The 19,461-nt window shown below is 31.7% G+C and overlaps 3 protein-coding genes and 1 pseudogene across 3 annotated transcripts in view; 2 read left to right on the top strand and 2 right to left on the bottom strand.

The window, feature by feature from the left end:
• The first annotated feature begins 8,612 nt into the window (after positions 1 to 8,612).
• On the top strand, positions 8,613 to 9,658 carry LOC108752395 (annotated as a pseudogene).
• A 1,882-nt stretch (positions 9,659 to 11,540) lies between these two features.
• Positions 11,541 to 14,646, bottom strand: LOC108752503. Its single transcript, XM_018493348.1, has 3 exons — positions 14,272 to 14,646; positions 12,263 to 13,567; positions 11,541 to 12,149 (listed from the first exon to the last, which is right to left on the bottom strand). The coding sequence occupies exons 1-3, from the start codon at positions 14,600 to 14,602 to the stop codon at positions 11,707 to 11,709; spliced, it is 2,079 nt and encodes a 692-aa protein (XP_018348850.1). The 5' UTR covers positions 14,603 to 14,646; the 3' UTR covers positions 11,541 to 11,706.
• Positions 14,647 to 15,231: 585 nt separating this feature from the next.
• Positions 15,232 to 17,169, bottom strand: LOC108752479 (putative tRNA (cytidine(32)/guanosine(34)-2'-O)-methyltransferase). Its single transcript, XM_018493316.1, has 5 exons — positions 16,885 to 17,169; positions 16,631 to 16,700; positions 16,320 to 16,519; positions 15,847 to 16,241; positions 15,232 to 15,698 (listed from the first exon to the last, which is right to left on the bottom strand). The coding sequence occupies exons 1-5, from the start codon at positions 17,003 to 17,005 to the stop codon at positions 15,261 to 15,263; spliced, it is 1,224 nt and encodes a 407-aa protein (XP_018348818.1). The 5' UTR covers positions 17,006 to 17,169; the 3' UTR covers positions 15,232 to 15,260.
• An 844-nt stretch (positions 17,170 to 18,013) lies between these two features.
• The window catches only part of LOC108752450 (S-phase kinase-associated protein 1), a 2,297-nt gene continuing 849 nt past the window's right edge, over positions 18,014 to 19,461 (top strand). Inside the window, exons 1-2 of the mRNA XM_018493272.1 lie at positions 18,014 to 18,310; positions 19,171 to 19,449. Of these exons, the coding sequence (XP_018348774.1) occupies positions 19,171 to 19,449 (279 nt within the window). The 5' untranslated portion in view covers positions 18,014 to 18,310. The remainder of the gene's footprint in view (positions 18,311 to 19,170; positions 19,450 to 19,461) is intronic.

Here is a 19,461-nt window from a genome sequence, read left to right as displayed (position 1 = left end):
TATTTTATAAATACGTATGACGTATAAGCAAACATAATTTTCCAATAAAACGCAAATTTAAACTTGAAACTAGAAGAAATATATCGTCTCTATCTATTCTTTTTTTTTTTATTTATCAATACTTCTGCGTAAACTTTTCCACTATCTTCTATATTTATTGCACAACGCAATTGTGTTGTAACAAATAGCACAGATTGCAAAACATGTTATCTAAGAAAAGGAACAACACAAAAATGAGCAAAATAGACATTCCTGAATGATTTTTGTTTGTGTAACAAAGCACTTATTATGGTTGTTGAAAACGAAATGAGAGATAATAAAACAACAAGTGCGTTTTGGCATAATTTGCTTTTGTTTGCCTTAAACGCGTCGATGATTTAAGTCTCTAATTTTTAAATCTTTTCTTAACAGCGGAATAAAAATAAAGTAAGTCATATGTTCATTTTGTTATCTCATGTTTCTTAAGAGGTTATTGCATTCGTTTTTTTATACCGTTATTTCTCAGTCATATTCTGGCCGTTATTTTTTTTTAAGTAATCCACTTCCAAATGACTTCCCACATCTCCGATGACAATCCACGCGCTTTACGACTCACATCCGCTACGGATAACGATTCGCTGCACAGTTTGCACGCAATAACTTTTTGACACACGACTGACGTGTACTTCGTACGCGATTACATGTTACAACTAACCCATCTTCAACAATATTCACGATTGTGCAATATAATCGCGACATTATTACATTAAGAAAGGAAGCCCACTAAAGCGAAACTCAATCAAATAAAATCCTCAAGCCCGAACAAATCAATTAAATAAATAAGTAAATTTAGTCTTTAGTACTAACACTTTGGACTGATTCTGTATGATCGTTAAAATGCAATTCACTTTCCTATTGTACTGCATTGTTTGTTCAAGGGCCATGACTATTATTTAAACGATTTTATTTATGTACGCAGTTCTTTCTCGGTGCATATTGACTTTCACTTCAATTAAAAACATCGCTTGCGATAAGACAAGCTATGTAATTTGATTTCTTCTAATCGAAAGATATTATTGGTGTCGACAATTGATGTCAATAAAATCAAATAAAATATAATCTATATAATATTACTAATAATAAAATGTATATAAAATAATAATATAATAATTTTCATTTCCTTTATCATCAAAGTGTTAAATTAAATTACAACTGAAATGAAGACTCTAAATTAGACTGAAACGAAGCGTTTTACTAATGAAATTGATCCTAAATAATCTGCTTACCTTGTAATAACTAGCATCTAGTATTACAAGCCTCGTATAGCACTACAAATCTAGTATTACTATATATATAGTCTTTGTAAAACAGAGATTTATTATTAGTCGACTAGGAATAATTGCCGAGTCCACGGTGACGACTTAGATCGGACTGACTGGAATACTATGGCTGCGTTTCACTGAATGCTCGCAACGCTCGCGAGCATCGTTTGTCCTTGTTTAATATTTGATAAATGACAAGGATGAAATGATTCTTCGAACGAGCGTTGTAAGCGTTAAATGGAACGCAGTCTATTTGTTTATGACTGCTTTTATCGTTTTGCTCCTAAACCGTTCTATTAAATTGATATAATAATAGCGCGTAACAGAAAATATTTGTTCATAAGCTATCGAAATAACTCAAGCATAAATGTATTCGTCGATAATAATTAATTATTTTTTTAATATTTTCATATAATAATAATTGTACAATTATATTTTACACCGAATATAAATTTTTATAGGATTTGAATAAAAATTAGAACATATCTGTAGAAAAAATACGAAGAAAGCGTGACGAATACTGTCATATCTTTCGTTAACTTCGTAATATAATCTAAACTATTGTTTTTATAATAAAATCACGAATGATACTTGATTGAAAACAATAATTAAATTTTGTATTATCTGTATGATATAGTTACATCCAAGATTTGTAATTAGGGGGTATACTGATGTTTGTGTTAGTTACTTTTCTTTTTCTCAACGAAGATAGAAAAAGAAAAATAATAATCGTGAATGACACATCAAGTCAAAGCCCAGAATTATAAATCGTAGACAGCACTATAAGCTTAATTATAGTTCTTTTAATATAAAATCTTTTAATGTAAAAAAAAGGAGCTCTTATTATAATTCAATTTAAATATCAAATATTATTGCAATATATGAAAGTTTTTATATAATAAAATATAATTATGATTAGAACAAAGAATTAACTTGAACTTTGCACATTATAGAGTTGTAATAGAAATTAAATATATGTAATAGATTTTTATTTTCTTAATGTAATGTATAGTTTTCAAATAATCGCGAGAATACTCACGCAAATTTTATTTGAAGAATCCAATAAGAGATAGATTGAAGAATCTGTTATACAATAATTTTTATCACAAATACAATCACAATATAAAACGAGCAAGTCATAATGGTCTTTAAAACGGCAGCGTGTAACTCCAAATTGATAATTACCGAATATTAGCAAAGAGACTGAGATGATTATTGTTCAAAAAAATCACAAAGTATCTTGAGAAATAATTTAATCACCGTCAAAGTTCGATATTACAATCGATAGATACATAAACCCGCAGTCGGTATACCATGACTTTCACGACGTGTTTCAGTTCCAGAATAAATAAATTCTTGACGAAATCGGTAGATATACCGTCGACGTAAGCGCAACCACTCGGTAGGATTAGTAACGGCATTGCGTGCTTGAACGGTTCTGAGTCATTCGTGACTCGAACCGCCGTTTAGTCAATTCCTGATCGTCGAGCTGGTCGGAACTTATCTATCAATAACGATAATGCAAGCAAAAGAAAGAAAAAAAGAAAATAAAAGAAAAAATTTTTGTAGTAATCAATAAAAAATTCTTTTAAAAATTCTTTTAATTAAACATAACAATTAATATAACAAAACGCACGTATTAAAATTTAATTAGCAAAAAATAATAATAAAATTAAAAATAATAATAAAGGCAGCAAAAATAAAAGAGAGAAAAGACAAAAAGAATTTTATTAATTCCTGAAAAAATTTGTTAACAAAAATATAAAAAAATGTAAAATTAAATCAAAACTGCAAAAAAAAAATAATTAAAGAAAAATGAAAATAATACTCTCTTTAACGAGAAAATTTAATGAAAATAATATTTTCAATAAAATTGTACTAAATGAAATAGAATTAAAGAACAAAGAAATTGTGTGTAAAACTTATTTTTGTTAAGAAAATGTAATGTTGGCTCAATCTAACAAACTATTGCAGATATTTATAACAATGTTACTTCAAATTTATTCAACCCGATACAGCCCAAATCATAAATTTAGGCTGTATATTCGTGAAAATAAATGTGCACGTTTTTTTAAGAAAATTCTCGTTTCTTACACATTATACTAAAGATATCATTTAATACATCTTGTATATTCGAGAAAGATAACGATTGATGTCAGTCATCGACACTGATTGTTATCAAGAAGCGACAACGTGATAAAACGATGTGTTTCAATAAAAACATATTTGACGTGCGGCAGCTAATAAATAACATTTTAATAAAAGATAAGAAATAAAATAGTATATTCTTCTTGCCTTTATTACGAAATTCGAAAGTTACACAATTGAGTATAAAAAACATTGTGGATCTACTTGTGCAGAAGTCAAGATTTTGACTAATGACCTTATAGCTATATTCACGGAATAATATATTTTTACTTTTTTATATTAGTATGATCGAAGAGTATCAATGTGGCATTGTAACATTATTGATTCAATGACATTTCCTAGAGAAAAAAAAGAGGGCCATGGTTCACTGAGAACCTTCGGCAACATGTATAATATTGTATGCATAATATTAAGATGAACTCAATTAATTAAAGTAAGCATATCTCTTCATTTTCTTGTGTTCCTTGCTGTAAAAGAGGAATCTCATTATTATTATTCACTAATCGAAAGGATTGAGAGACATTTTGTAATCGAGAAATTTAATTCAAGAGATTAAATAAAAGATATTTTGAAGTAGTTATAACAAAACTTTCTCGTATATATTTATGCTTTTAATTTTTAATTTAAATAACAAACTTTAATTTAAACACACTGACATATCTACAAGCACTTCCGATGAGATTAATAAAATTGATAGATAATTAATGTGCGTGTAATAACAACATTCTTTAAAAGATCAATGTACATCATACGATATATTTTGACATCGTCATATGATAATTTCTTCTTTTCTTTATTGTGTAATATGAGATCAGACAAAATGATGCAATATTTGTTAAGCAATAAATTCTTGAAACATGTTTTTGTCTCTATCTAACGTATTAATTAATATCATAAATTTTTAATTAATTTGTTCTAATCATTCTTATACTTATGTCTAATTATTATATTTTAAATTTTAATATTAAAATTATATGTATTCTATTTAAATAATTCAAGATAAATAATATATCTTTAAAAATCAAAAAAGGAGCTAATGAAATTTTGATCAAATAAATGTATAAATCGATTATATTTTAAAATCAAAATTAATAAATGAAATAAGCTCGAGTGATTAAATCAAGATAAATAATATCGATATGAGTCAATACAGGATATTCGAGTGTAAATTATATCATTTATTAAGTAAGTAAAGACACGTATACGTTTCAACCCTTGGTTCAGGTCCTCATCAGAACAATTAATAACGCAAAAACCGAAAATAAATTATTCGGAAAAAAATCGCATCAAAGAGAGAATGCTCTAATACAAGAGTTAATGATTAAAACTATCAGACGTCCAATACTTGTCGAAACTTGGTCATCTAATTATCCGATTTGCTACATAAGAAATACAATCATTTTTTATTATGTCGGAGAATCACGATTTTATAAAAAATAATATCATTTACATGAAGTCAAACAAGTTGTGGAAACTATGAATAACCATATTGTTATTAAATTGTCCGATTCACTATTTAAAACAAAAATAATGTGAGAAAATTATTCAATATTAACATTTTTTTGAAAAAACATTTTTTAACAAATTATTTAAACTTACGTAACAAAAAGAACAAGACTTCTCACGGAGATGCTGATGATTCGAGCAATAGATACACAATGAGTTACAAGACAAATCGTACAGAGTACCAAAAAATAAAGCAACAAAAGAGAAAACATTACGTTCCTATAAATAAATAAGCCCTATAAATTAAATAAATAAATAAATAACGAGTCTAACGATAACGTGTCATTTTGTAAATTTAAACCTCGTTCCTATTTCTTTACGTAAATCATCTCTGATAATAATTTATTATTTAACATTTCTTCTTCAACTAATATTTTAACATTGCCCCAATCAAAATCATGAGATAATTCAATTCTATGCTCTGTAAGAAACATAAAATTAATCAAAGATTGAATCGTATTCTTAGTAATATAATTTCTGTGTTGAGATGCGTATTTTCAAATATCTCGTTTGACCGACGTACACGTCACAATTCTTACAATCGATTTTATAAATCACGTTGGAATAAGACAACGTTGGCAGAGTATCTTTTTGTACTTTAATAAAACTATTTAATTTATTAATACCTCTATATGCCTCTATACGTACTAAAGGAACATTGTTAACAAACAAGAAATAGAGAATATCACGGGCGATTAAGAGTGCAGCGTTGCCATTGATATACAAAATAAAGAAGTGTGTTCCTTGTTATTTTTATCCCATTAATCAAAATTACATGAATATTTCGACTCACTTTGGAATCTTCTTCAGCAAATTACAACAAATTACATTAGCAAATTATTAACAAAATTCCTAATTTTGTCAGATGTAGAGGGAATGAAAAACCATTGTTTTTTATTCACTTTCAAAATCTGTTCACTATATTCCTGACATTCAGTCACTATGTGATTTAATTGATCAAACTTTTTATAGAGACTTCTTCGTTGAAAGATTAAACTCAAAGGATAATCATTGTTTAGTAAAATCTTAATGATATTATCAAAATTATTATAATAAAAACTACATATATAGGACGTGATAATATTTTATCAACTGATTGTTATGCCTATTTTTTAAGAAAGGAAATGTCAAAAAAAAAAATTCAAAAATCTATTTGAAAATGTAGGTTTACGATATCAAAATAAAAAATGAGAGAAAATTCCCTTCTTAATCAAGTAAACATCCAAAAAATTCAATATATTGCCCCCAAATTCCATAGTGAATCTTAAGATGCGTTCCGAGTTTCGCATGAAGTGCATGATGCATCATTTGTCCTTGTTGTTCATCAAATAATAAAAAAGGATAAAACAATAAATCATGCGTTTCATGCGTAACTCGAAACGCACCCTTAGTCTCGGATGGTAAGAGTTAAAAGTATCTAGAATTTCATCAATATTCAAGGTATCAAGAACCAAAATAATGTCATCCATATATCTTCCATAAAAGAGAGGGGTCACTGAAAGTTTTTTTAGCGAACACGACTCTAAAAGTCTTACATAACTATATCAGACGTTAAGGCAGATAATGGTAAACCCAGGTACTCCAAAAGTCTGTTTATAAAATTTTTTATTAAATACATAGAATTAAGAATTAATTTTAATGCTTTAAAAAATTCCATTTTTAGAATGTCAGTATTCCTCTCTAATAAGGCTCTACTACCTACTTGAGATACTTTCTAAACTAAGTCGGTACATTATTAAATAGCGAGATTACGTCCAAAGATAAAAGTACAATATTGTCAAATATCAATCAATTTAGAAATATTTTTAGTCAAATGATAACTATTATAGCGCTTTCAGCGGTAAATTTTTATGAATAATTTTATGTTTAGTTTAAAAACGAAGCCAAATTGTGAATGAGGCTGCCAATCGATGAAGCAATGATATGTAATGGATAATCCGTCTTATGCATTTTCATTAGACCATATTATATTTTAACTAAATTTATACGCACGAAACTCTACGTATATAAACGTTTCCGATGAGATTAATAAAATGGATAAATAATTAATGTGCGTGTAATAAATCAAGATAAGAATTTAATTAAAAGGCTTTGCACGTGTTTTCATGTTAATTCTAATACTTTATGCTAAATTAACGATTATGAATCAATAATAAAAACGTCAATTAGACATTAATACGTTTTAAACACAGCGTTTTAATGTAAAGATTTAAAATTGTGTTATAATTAGAATAAAGTAATTGAATGCAGAAAAAACCAAACGTTACCGACAGATTATCTTGAAAGAGCAATATTAAATATTTATAACTTGACTTTTTCGCATTTGATTATTTCCTTCCAATTATCGATACACTCTTCACATTAAAATGCAGTATTTAACGTGATAATTTCTATAATCTGACGTTTCTATTATTAATTTATAAATTATTAATAACATGAAAGAAACGAAAGAATCCACTGTTTCGAATAATATTAAATGTTCATAATGTTTAGAGTTTTTCCGCGATTAAAGTCATTATGTTGCAAAATTAGTATAACACATATTTATCTGTAATTTAATTATAGATATCAAATACAGAAATGAGCGTGAGCGTGGAATCCCAAACAACACGAAGTCGACTAAAAGTCGACTATAAGTTGACTAAATGTCAACTAATAGTCGACTAATATTTGACGAATGTCTCAAAAAAAGTCGACTAAACGTCGACTTACGGCTTAGAATGTCAACTTACTCTACGTTCAACTGGGAACAGTCGACTTTAAGTTAACAGACGACTATAAGCCGACAAACAGTCACTCGTGTTGTTTGGGATGGCAGACAGCGCACTGGTCTATCATGTCAGAGATCCCGGATTCGATCCCAGTACTTATTCCAGTAAGAACCAAAATTTTTACGCCCGTGTCTCCTCTCGGAAAAGGCCGGCAATCTTCCGAGAGTATCCTTGCCCACAGAAACACTTCTCGAAAAATCCGCCGTTCCGGCATTAAACTGTAGATCCCATATGCTTGTGATAATTGAATAATCAGCGTGACAATTGAATAATCAGCGCATCACAAGCATATGAGAGAGGTGTGACACAGGCCAGAGGCCTAATGAAAGATGTAAGAAAAAGAAGAAATACAGATTTAATTTGTATTAAAGATACAAATAATGAAAATACAATAGTTAAAAATTAAAAAAAAAAGATATCATAAATTGCCTTTATTTATAAATAATTGCAACATACACTCTATAAAATATTAAAATAATTTAATATAATTTATTCATTTTTAAATCGCATCATTTTTTAGAATACAAACATATCTATGTAACTTTATATATAAACCATCATTACGTACTAAATGCGCGTGCTTTGCTTATAAAATAAAAATTTCATTTTCAATATACTATACTAAATTATTATATGTATAACAATATAAAAAATTGGCATGATAAATGTCTTCTATTGTTTTAAGAAAATTTTATTTCTATGAAATTATATATATTTAATCCTTTTTGATCCTTTAAATAAAACAGTAATTTAAAAATAATTGAATTTCGACTAATTTTTTTATATTACTTTAAATTTCAATTTGTTTTTGCAAAAATTAAAGAATGCTTTCCAACTTTTTAATACATTTTGATACGTATACAGGAATGTATAATGTGTAGCGTTGTGCACGACTTAACTGGAATCAAATGCGTACATTGCACACGATTTCGCACGCGCGGATACAGTTTTATTTTTTAATAGTGTTACGTCCTTGCCATGCCGATTCCGTGGATCGCCGCTCATAAAGTTCCGAAGGTCGCGTTGCGACAACGAGCCACTCAATTGATTAACAAGATCTGCAGACTTTGCGGTGGAGCTGTCGACGCGCTCAAATGTGCTTTCTGCCTAGTTATCTAATTTCCGTTCGTTGTGTCTCTGTGTTTGCTGTTACTTATGTAAATAAAGAGTTCCTTTCTTATTTCATACTTGTCTCTATTCATTTCCGCGGCTCGGGAGTGTCGCGGTGACAGCGAGTTCATTGGTGATTCCTTTCTCGTTCACGATCTTTCACGACACGGCGATGATGAGGAAACTCTACCTATTGATCGCAGGATTATTCCTGCTGGCAGGATTCGTCTGGGCCGAAGATGAGATCGAAGAAAACACCGATACCGTGGAGAACGATCTTGGAACTAACCGTGAAGCATCGCGGACAGATCATGAAGTACAAAGAGAAGAGCAAGAAATAAAGATCGATGGTTTAAATACTGCTCAAGTAAAGGAATTAAGAGATAAGACTGAATAAAAGCAGATAGGGAGAACAAAGTATTACACATAATGGATTCTGGTATCGGTATGACGAAGCAAGATCTAGTAAATAATCTTGGAACTATCAAAATCTGGCACAGCAGAGTTTCTGGGAAAAATGCAGTCACTAACGCTCAGGATATGAACGATATAATCGGTCAGTTTGGCGTAGGCTTTTATTTCGCATATTTCCTGCGAATGTCATCGTTGTCACCAGCAAGCATAACGATGATAAACAGTATATTTGGGAATCTGATAGCTCCAATTTCAGCATTGTTAAAGATTCTCAAGAAGATACCTTGAAGAGAGGAACTGTAAGCTTACATTTGAAAGAAGAAGCACTTCTTAGAACCAGATACGATAAAGACCTTAGTGAAGAAACATTCGTTCATCAATTTCCCTATATACATATTTGTGGAATAGCAAAGTTATGCAAGTCGACGCGAAAGAAATGGAAGAAAATAAGACACAGAAACACAGAGACCGCAAAGTTTGCAGATCTTGTTAAGCAGCTGAGCGACTCATTGCTGGGCAACGCGACTTTCGGAACTTCGTGAGCGACGATCCACGGAATCGGCATGGCAAGGGGCATAACAATATCATGCCTACATCTTACTTAGTATTTTTTAATCCGTAATAGTGATGGAAACAATGTTTCCATCTCTCCCGCATTTTTTCTTTTATTTATATAAAGTCGCAGTTACCTAAGCAGAATAATAAGTCATTATGATATCGAAATGATGTCAAAATGACTCCAAAATGATCATTAAGTCATTTTTCAATAATTCCCGATTCATTTTAATGTCACTTTGACGTTATCGTGACTTGTTGTTCTGCTTGGATAGTAACTATTCAAGCACTAGAAAATACACAGCCAACGGACTGAGTATGAATGTGTAGTGTTGTGATGATGATTACAGCAATTGGAACGCAATTTGTGCCACTGTATGCATAAAAGGGATATTGCAATTGAAAAGCATTCAAAGTAAATAAATAGAAATAAAACATAGGTGGGATGAATCCAACAACTTCAAATCAGTTTCAATTTTCAATAAAATCTCCTGATAAATATTCTCTGCAAAATATTAAGTAACATTAATCCAATTATTTAAATAACAAATTCACCACTCAATATACATCACGATTATTATATGTATATAAAAAAATAAAACAATTTGTCAAGATTTAATTTCATCATTTTTAGTATCTAATTTTTTTAAATTTTATTTAGAAAAATTAGATACTGAAAAATTGTTTTATTTTTTTGATATATGACAATTGCGATATATATTGAGTGGTTCTTTTTCTTATATTAAGCCTCTGGTCTGTGTTACACCTCTCTCATATACTTGTGGTGCATACGCTGATTATTCAATTGTCATAAACATATAGGACCTATGATTTTTAATGTCGGTTCCGAACGGCGGATTTTTCGAGAGGTGTTTCTGTGAGCAAGGATACTCTCGGGAGATTATCGGCCTTTTCCGAGAGGAGACACGAGCGAAAATATTTTAATTCCTATTGGGATCGAACCGCTCCTATTCTTGAAAAGTATACGAAAAACTAGGGGAATACTATATATATATAGTATGCGTTACATATACTAAGCATTTCCTTTTTTCGCATGTGTGTGATACTTTTCAACAATAGAGACTCAGGGACCTCTAGCATGATAAATCAGTGCGCTGTCTGCCATGCCACACTCGCTCATTTGTTGTTCGAACTGCGCGAATTTGTTAAATGGATGAATGTTACTTAAAATTTTGCAGATAATATTTATCAGATTTTATTGAAAATTGAAACTGATTTGAAGTTATTGGATTCAATTCCACCTATGTTTTATTTACTTTATATTTTTAAGGAAAGAATTTTCAGAAACAATTTTACAAAGTAAAATTGTGTGTGTGTGTGCATGAGAAATCAGTGCTACGTTTTATATAAATAAAAATAGTTTTTTTTTTAATAATATAAAAAATAAAATAACTTCACTAAAAACAAAAAATCAAAGAACTGTTCTACACAAAAAAATATCTTATTAAAATTATTTCTAAAATAAATTTATGTTAGCAGCAAATAAAAATAAATTAATCGTTTTTTTTTAAAGATCTATCAATTGCATAATCATTTCTCATGTTTCTCGCAATAGAGATTTCACGAAAAAAAACTTTAAAAAATGCATAACAAAACATTAGAATATAAAGCAGTTTTAGTTTTAATAAGTCATGCTATAAAAAATTAAAGATGCTGATTAGTACGCTAGATAAGCTATGAAATGCGGGAAATCAATTTCTCTTTTTTGGGCTTACAGTAGCCTGGGAGACTCTGGTAGCATACGTTTGCCGTTGTCTCTTCCACGATGATAGTGGTATCTCCAGAATTACCGCTGATCAAGTACGCCCCGCCATCACTGCTAATCACAGCCTCTGATCGAACAACCCAACATACCGATGTTTTGTTCAGTTTTCCTTGATTTATTTGTTGCTTGATTTAGTAATGTCTATCTCTTTTTTGTTATAAGAAGCATTGTCTGTAGTTCGACATGCTCTCGCAGGAAGCGGCAGGACTGTGTCGCCCACAGTCAAGGATCCTTGACTGAAGACCTGCGTCTCCTTTGATACTCCTCTGGGCGAAGTTGTCTCGCGGCTATTCCGCATCCTGTTAATCGGCAATCGTCCTCTAATCATCTTGTACCATCTCCTCTGACGTTTCGCGAGGGGACTTCTTGTGTCCAGTGGAAATGCAGTTGGATCTTCCTTCAAGAACACTTCGGTGGTCTCACGGGACCGTTTACCAAGACGAATTTGGCTGCTGCTGGCATCGTTGGATAATTTTGGTGAGGACAATTTCTCGACGATCTCTCGTCGTTGGACTACTTCAGTTGCTTCAATGCTTTTCGGTACTCTCAAACCCAGAACTGAAATTTCGAAAAAAGTTAAAGTTAAAAATTAAAGTTATTGCAAACGTGATATCTTATCTTTCAATCGCTTAAATAATTAATTTGTAAATGATTTTGAAAATTTGACTGACCAGATAAATTTTTTAAGGCGTGCTTCACAGCTTGCGCAACGGATGACAGAAATCCACCATTGTTACTATTTTCGCTGCTTTCTACGGGAGAAGACAACGCAAACTGTCCATTCGCTGTATTGTCCGCAGAATAATTTGCTACAGACTCTACACTCTCGACACTCATCTTCATCGTCGTAATAGATCTTCTACAAATCTTAGTAGATTCAGCCGTATTCAGAGGTGACTGACGATTTGATGCAAGTTGCTTTTGCAATTTCTGTAGACCTGAACTGATCAAAGGCATCAAATCGGTGGTCAATCCTCCTGAGTTGCTCTCCATCAGCACCATCATCAGCACTCTGTTGGAATCTTGTTGATTTATAATTGACCATCCATTGTTTACTTCATTGCTTATATCAGGATTTTGATTCTCCATCTTTATATTTTTCGTGTTATCCTGAACGACCTCGATTTGCGAATTACTTAAAAAATTCTCCGGGGATTGTATTAAAAAACGCGTTGTATCTTCAGCTTGGTTGTCATTTGTGACCTTCGGAGTGTTCGTGTTTTCCATGCTGTTTGTTTGCATTCTGTTATTTGCATCTTTAATGTCTTCTGGTGCAGTAGCACCAGACCTCTTTTGCGTGTCATGAGACTCATTCTCCTCCATCGACATGTTGAGAATAGTCCGCACACAGGACTCCATCAAGTCTCCAAACTCCGCCGCGGTTTCATACCGATCGGAGAACCTTACCTTCTTCATGACATCCTCACAAACATCATCTGACATGGGCGAGATGTGATCCTGATGAGATTGATCCTGCAAGATGCCACCACCCTCGGTCTGCGTCAAGTCCATATCTATAGCAGACAACACTTCATTCGCAGTTATTATCTTAGTATCGTTGTTTGCAACTTTTTCTTGCTCTACTTCCATGATGCTCAGTCTACTGCCTGTATTGTTCCTAGCGAATTGTTCGTTTTTGCAGATCTTAAAAGGTGTCGTCTCTTCGTTTGAACTGTACAGTAGACAACTAAAGAATTGCGTATCGCTCGTCTGCGTCTTCGAGATCGACGCGACCTGTGCGATCGACGACGAATCCGTCTTAGGCGTTTTAAAGCTGAATTCCGGTACGGAGAAGTCGGCCTTTTGACCAAGAAGCATTGGTGTACTGGTCTTGCGATAGATTTCCGGCGGTGTGCAAAATCTGCTGCCGTTACAGTCGCTTTCGCTTATAGAACACTGTTTTGATTTCTTCTCGAGGTGCTCGTGGCTGGATGGCGACGTTAGATAATTCCAGCGTTCAAACCACTTGCACGCACCTAAAGTTTCATTAAAAAATGTGAAATTTAATATAAAAAATACTCAACATTGAATATAAAAAGTCTATTTATAGATTTGAAAAATTTACACGTTATAAATCATTTAGAGAATGTTACAATGAAGAATTTTAATTTATTACTTATATAAACTTTACATTTTAAACTTAAACATTTTAACTTTCTATATTATAATCTTTTTTGTGCTATTTTCGATGCTAAGTAACAAAAAACTTTTAAATAGACTTTAAAATAGAGACAAGACTTTACAAATAAAAATAAAATTTTATAATAGAATCAAAAATATAATATATTTGACGGTCATTTCTTTCTATATATTTCTAACAGACCGTAATGTTTATTGTCTAATAAAAGAATGAAAAAGTTGTATTAAATTCTTTATACGTGATACTGAAGTATCAATAATTAAATATTTTCTGAAGGCAATAATCGCCTATAAATTGATAGAATTTTAATGAAATTTGTCCTTAAAAATTTGACTTTAAAACTCGATCATAGCGGCGTTCCACTTAACGCTCGCAACTCTCGCGAGAATCATTTGTCCTTATTTCATATTTGATAAATAACAAGAAATGATTCCACGCGTTGTGAGCGTTAAATGGAACGCAACCTATGGATGGTTTTTTAATTTTTGCAAGTAACTGTAGACTGTTTGGATCTTATTATAAATTCGTTTCGTAAATTACCAACGGACTTGAAATCTTCTCTGGATTCAAACAAATCACCGCACAGCCGGCAACGTAATGGCAAATGTTTGTCCACTATGTGACACAATAATTTCTCATCCTCTAAGTTCAATTTCGTAGACTCACACTGTCGTATTGGCAATATTTCAGAGGCGCAGAGGGAACAATCGGTGTTCACATTGGGATGCACCTTGTCCACGTGGCGATTGCAACATTTTGTGCAACAAAATATCTTCTTGCAGAACCGACAAGCTGCGTTCGCCTGTCCGAATTGAAAAGTTTTTGAAAATCGATGTGTAGTGCTTTTAGTAAATACTTTGTCTTTCAACATATCGAGATGTAATTGCTAAAACGATCAAATGTTTACTAATGTTCAACGACAAATAGTTTGTCAATATGTTCATAGGATAATAACAATGTAAACGGACATGTGTGAATATATAAATATATATACATATAAAAAATAAAAATAGACGCGAAAATCAGAGTCTATAATTTATAGCATTTATAATAGATTATACGTATTTTTTACAATAGATTTCTATTTTATATATATATTTTTAATTTATAATTACAAATTGAAAGAAAAATTTATGAAAACAATTAAAAATTATATTTGTTTTTTTTTAATTTATAAAAAGAGTTAAATAATTTTTTAGACAAATAAAAAAATAAAGAAATTTTATTGAACAGTACAAATTATGAAATCTGTTTTCGATAGATGTTCGATTTCTGGAAATTAAATTAACAGATCAGAGATTAGTTTATTTTTTAGGATAACAATGTAATAAAAATTTTTATATATTTAATAATTAGCATATATATATAATACGAAGAAATAAATTAATTGTTTCGCAATGCATTCAGTTATTATCCGTATTTTCTTCTTCCTTAGATACAAATTCAAATATTGTGACATATGAATGTGTATGTCTGTTTTCTCTTCAATATTCAATTTTCATTAAATCTAAGTTTTCATTAAATTCGGATCAGTCATTATCTGAAACACTAGAAACACTAGAAGCGCTCAACACTTCAGATGTCTCATCTGTGCATTTGTTTGCTTCGCCATTATTCTCGCTGAAATCGGTGTTGTGATCAGAAGTATCAAGCTGATATAAGTTTTGTAATCCGATGACTATTTCCTCTTCGCTACTTTCATCCTGCATAACTTTCGTTGATATGTTCGGCTCATTGCCAAAGTCATTATTTGCAGAAATCAATTTTATTTCGGATATTAATGATTCATTTTTGCATTCTATCGCCGCTTTGACGTCCAACGCACTCAAGTCGACATCAACGTTGTTTTCATTGGAAGTAGAAGCACTTTTCTCAGCTCTTTTCCTATTCATTAATAATGCTTCCGCGTAAGGCGGTGCTATGGGGGCTTGCACTGGTTCGTGGTACTTGTACTCCTTACCGTCATACTGAGAATATTTACGAACAAGATAAAATGAGATATAATATAAATAAAATATATAAAAAAGAAAACGCAAAAAAATAGCAAGAAATTTTCTTCTATTTTATTTTAACCTATCTAATTCACAGTTAAACGAGAATATATGTCACACTCACATTTAGTGGATAGCTCATATCGGAATCGGGCTGGTTGAGATCTCCACATACAATGAACGGAACGATGGTCCTATTCACTCCTGTCAATTTATCGAAATCCCATGACTCCTCCAGCATCCAAGGATTCAACATATTTGGTTCATAACCTTCTGGCTGACTGTAATCTTTACAGACTACAAACGCCTCAATGCTCGAGTTGCGGGAACTGCTGGGTTTCGTGCAATAGACATAAGGGAAAAATATTCTTAGTTGAGCATACAAAAGCGACACATCCTTGGCACGAAAGATCTTTGCGACAAATGTTCCTCCAGGTCTCAGGATGTATGTAGCTATGTTCAAAGCAGCCAGTAGCAGCTGTGATTGGATAAATATATCCATATCATGTAAACCGGTCACTACGATCAAAATAAAATTTATTAATTATTACAGAAAATTTGTATAGAGCAAGAACAAAAAAGTGACAAGATATGTACCATCAGGTGCTCCATCACACACAACTAAGTCTGCACGAGAGTTATCAAAGTGTGCAATGATCTGTTCTGCTGTACTGCTGTTAGTAATGTCACCTTGTAGTTGAATAACTCCTTCCAAGGGTGCCATTGCTTGTAAATCAACTGCGACAATTTTTGGTTTAGATGCAGGACCATTTTCTAAGGCCTTCTTATAATTCTCTCTGTAAAACAGAAATATACAATTATTTTACAAATTAAGAACAATACTTTCTTATTATAATACAATAGAATAGATTTTATTTAGTACTTGAACTTTGATAAAGTTTACTTACGTTAGCTTGCGAGCTAAGACCTGACTCCAGCTTCCAGGTGCAGCGCACAGATCCACTGCTTTGGATACTCCTGAAAGAGAAAAAATATTTTTTTCATGCAGAAACACTTCTGTCTCACATTTATTATTTATTATTGTTAATTTCACACATTTTTTTTTCGTTATCTAAATCATACATAATCTTAGTTTATATGAAACAGCTAGGAATAAAAAGTGATAATTAAAAAGAAATAAATTTATTAATTGTTATTATACCATCAAAAATATGACACTCCGAATCAATTTGGAGCAGCTTGAAAGCACTCCGGGCTCGCCATCCTTCTTCTTTCGCTTTTCTGTAATATATATCGCGTTTATCCTTCGAAGTCTTCCCCATTTTCTATTAAAATTGAACTTTCTGTTGCACAAAAATATCTGAAATTTTTTAAATAAATTTAAAGCGCTTCGAGAATGCAAAATCTTCTCTTCTTTATCTTACGACGCTTAATCATAGAAAAAAGCATGATGCAAGTGCATCATGAATGATGCACTTGTCTTATGGAGAAAAGTAGAGATCCTCCTAAAGGAGTCTTTTCATGCCGACGCTCGACGCTCATTTTTTGACGTCAAAATAAGTCATGTGATATAAATTGACGAATATCAAACGTCAGTTTTGATCACGTAACCTATTTTGACGCTGAAAATGAATGTCGTAGCGTTAGATGAAAACCAAGCCTTAATGAGAGACACAACATAAGAAAGTCGCGCGTTGATTCGTCCGCCATGTTTCAGGAATACACGCCATGCATTTGCATACCTATATTTATGTTGCTTTTAAATTTCAACAATATAATTAAAATTAAATATTTTAAAAATATTAGCAAATTAATTTTTTTTATTACGTGTCAAAATAAAACACCTAGTAAATTTACTAGGTAAAAATTACAAAAGTGAGTAAATTTACTAGGTATTAACCAATGAAATAATCAGTATTCTAGTAAATTCGTTCACTTTTATAATTTTCACCTCATTTTAAAGGAATCGATTCTGTATCTCGTTAATAAAATTATCAGTATTCTAATAAATTCGTTCACTTTTGTAATTTTCACCTCGTTTTAAGATACAGAATCGATCTCCAGAATCGATCCCCAGGTCTCCAGGGTCTCTAGAGAAAAGGTCATCTAGGCTGTGGTGGACGGTCACGCACTTTAAGCGCTTGTAATTCTGTCTTTATCGTTTTATTAGAAAATAAAATAAGAATAGAAGTATTGAAGAGCGCTGAAAGCATCCAAATCAACCGTAGCCCTAGCAAAGTGACGGCTAACTCGTATTTGAATTTTAGTTTTTCTAAATGACTATAGATGATGCATCAAGCGGAAAAAAACCATTTTGTGAACCGCGCCATCTCGCTTTCCGTGTTTCCCTCTTTACTTTTGTGATTCCTCAGTCGTCAGTCGTACGATCCTACAATGTTCATCAATATCTAGAAAAAGCAGGACAAACCAAACAAGTAGAGGGGAACGCACCTGTATATGTTAGTTGAGGATTATTGTGAATCAAAACTCAAGAATAGATCACGAAAGGAAGAAGAGAAAGTAGCAACGTGACAAAGGAGGAAACGTGTTCATACGAAGCAGCGACGAGCGACGAACTAATAGACGTTTACTTCTGAATCGACGTTTTATTCTCTGCGATCAAAAAGGTATTCAATTTTCCGATATGATTATGTACGACTAACAGACAAAGCAAACTAGCAAAACAAGGATGTCTCATTTAAGACATATAATGAAACGGGAGTTTCGAGAATAACAAATGATAAAATGGCGAATTATGATTGTGCAAAGAGGGCTAGGTTAACGACGTTGTTGTAATCCTTTCGCTTTGTGCGCAGGAAAAATTCTTGAGGGAAATACTTTTCCAATCATTAGAAGTCATTAGAAAAATGAAATTGGGATTATTTTTACAGGAGTCGTTTTTTGCATGCATTGCAAAATGTCAGATTTAGATATACTATAAAATCCAGTTTCTATTAAATCACACGTCACGATGCTAGAAGTTTTTTTTTGAGATCTTGAAAAATTGACAAATCACATTTAAACAATTCGGCCACTTGACCAATGCAATTGTTTAATTTTTTTTCTATCCAAAATCTCTGAGTAACTTGTAGCATTGTGGATACAAGGCTTATGATGGCTGTTTTTTTTGTTTTTAGAAAGCACAGTTGACTCAAATGTTATTTTTTGTTATTTATTGAGGATATAATAATTGTGTCAACTGTGTCCTATACAAGGAAAGCAGTCGATGTTAGTAGTTGTTTATCTGAACTTTTCTTATTTTCTTTTCTTATACATAGAACTTTAAAATATTGTCAACGTACAAAATAATCTTCCATTTGAATTTTGCTTATTTAAGTTATTATTAATTGCTTTGCCAAAAACTTAGAGAAACAAATAAGATTTAGCGTATTACTTTCAGTTTATGAAAGAATCTTTAAAAGTATTATAAAGCCCTGTTTCAAAATATTACTTTGTTTGATCTATAATCAAATCTGTTTTTGTATAGATGCCTAACATAAAACTACAAAGCTCTGATGGCGAGGTATTCGAAGTCGATGTTGAGATAGCAAAGTGTTCAGTCACCATCAAGACTATGCTGGAAGATCTTGGTATGGATGAAGATGAGGAAGAGGTTGTTCCATTGCCAAATGTAAATTCTGCAATACTAAGGAAGGTCATACAATGGGCTACATATCACAAGGATGACCCACCACCACCAGAAGATGATGAGAACAAAGAAAAGCGTACTGATGACATTAGCTCTTGGGATGCAGATTTCTTGAAAGTGAATATCTGC

This window comes from Trachymyrmex septentrionalis, unplaced genomic scaffold (genome assembly GCF_001594115.1).
Source record: "Trachymyrmex septentrionalis isolate Tsep2-gDNA-1 unplaced genomic scaffold, Tsep1.0 scaffold60, whole genome shotgun sequence".
NCBI classification, from domain to species: domain Eukaryota; kingdom Metazoa; phylum Arthropoda; class Insecta; order Hymenoptera; family Formicidae; genus Trachymyrmex; species Trachymyrmex septentrionalis.
Note: the sequence above shows the minus strand (reverse complement) of the source record. Positions and strands in the feature narration are given on the sequence as shown.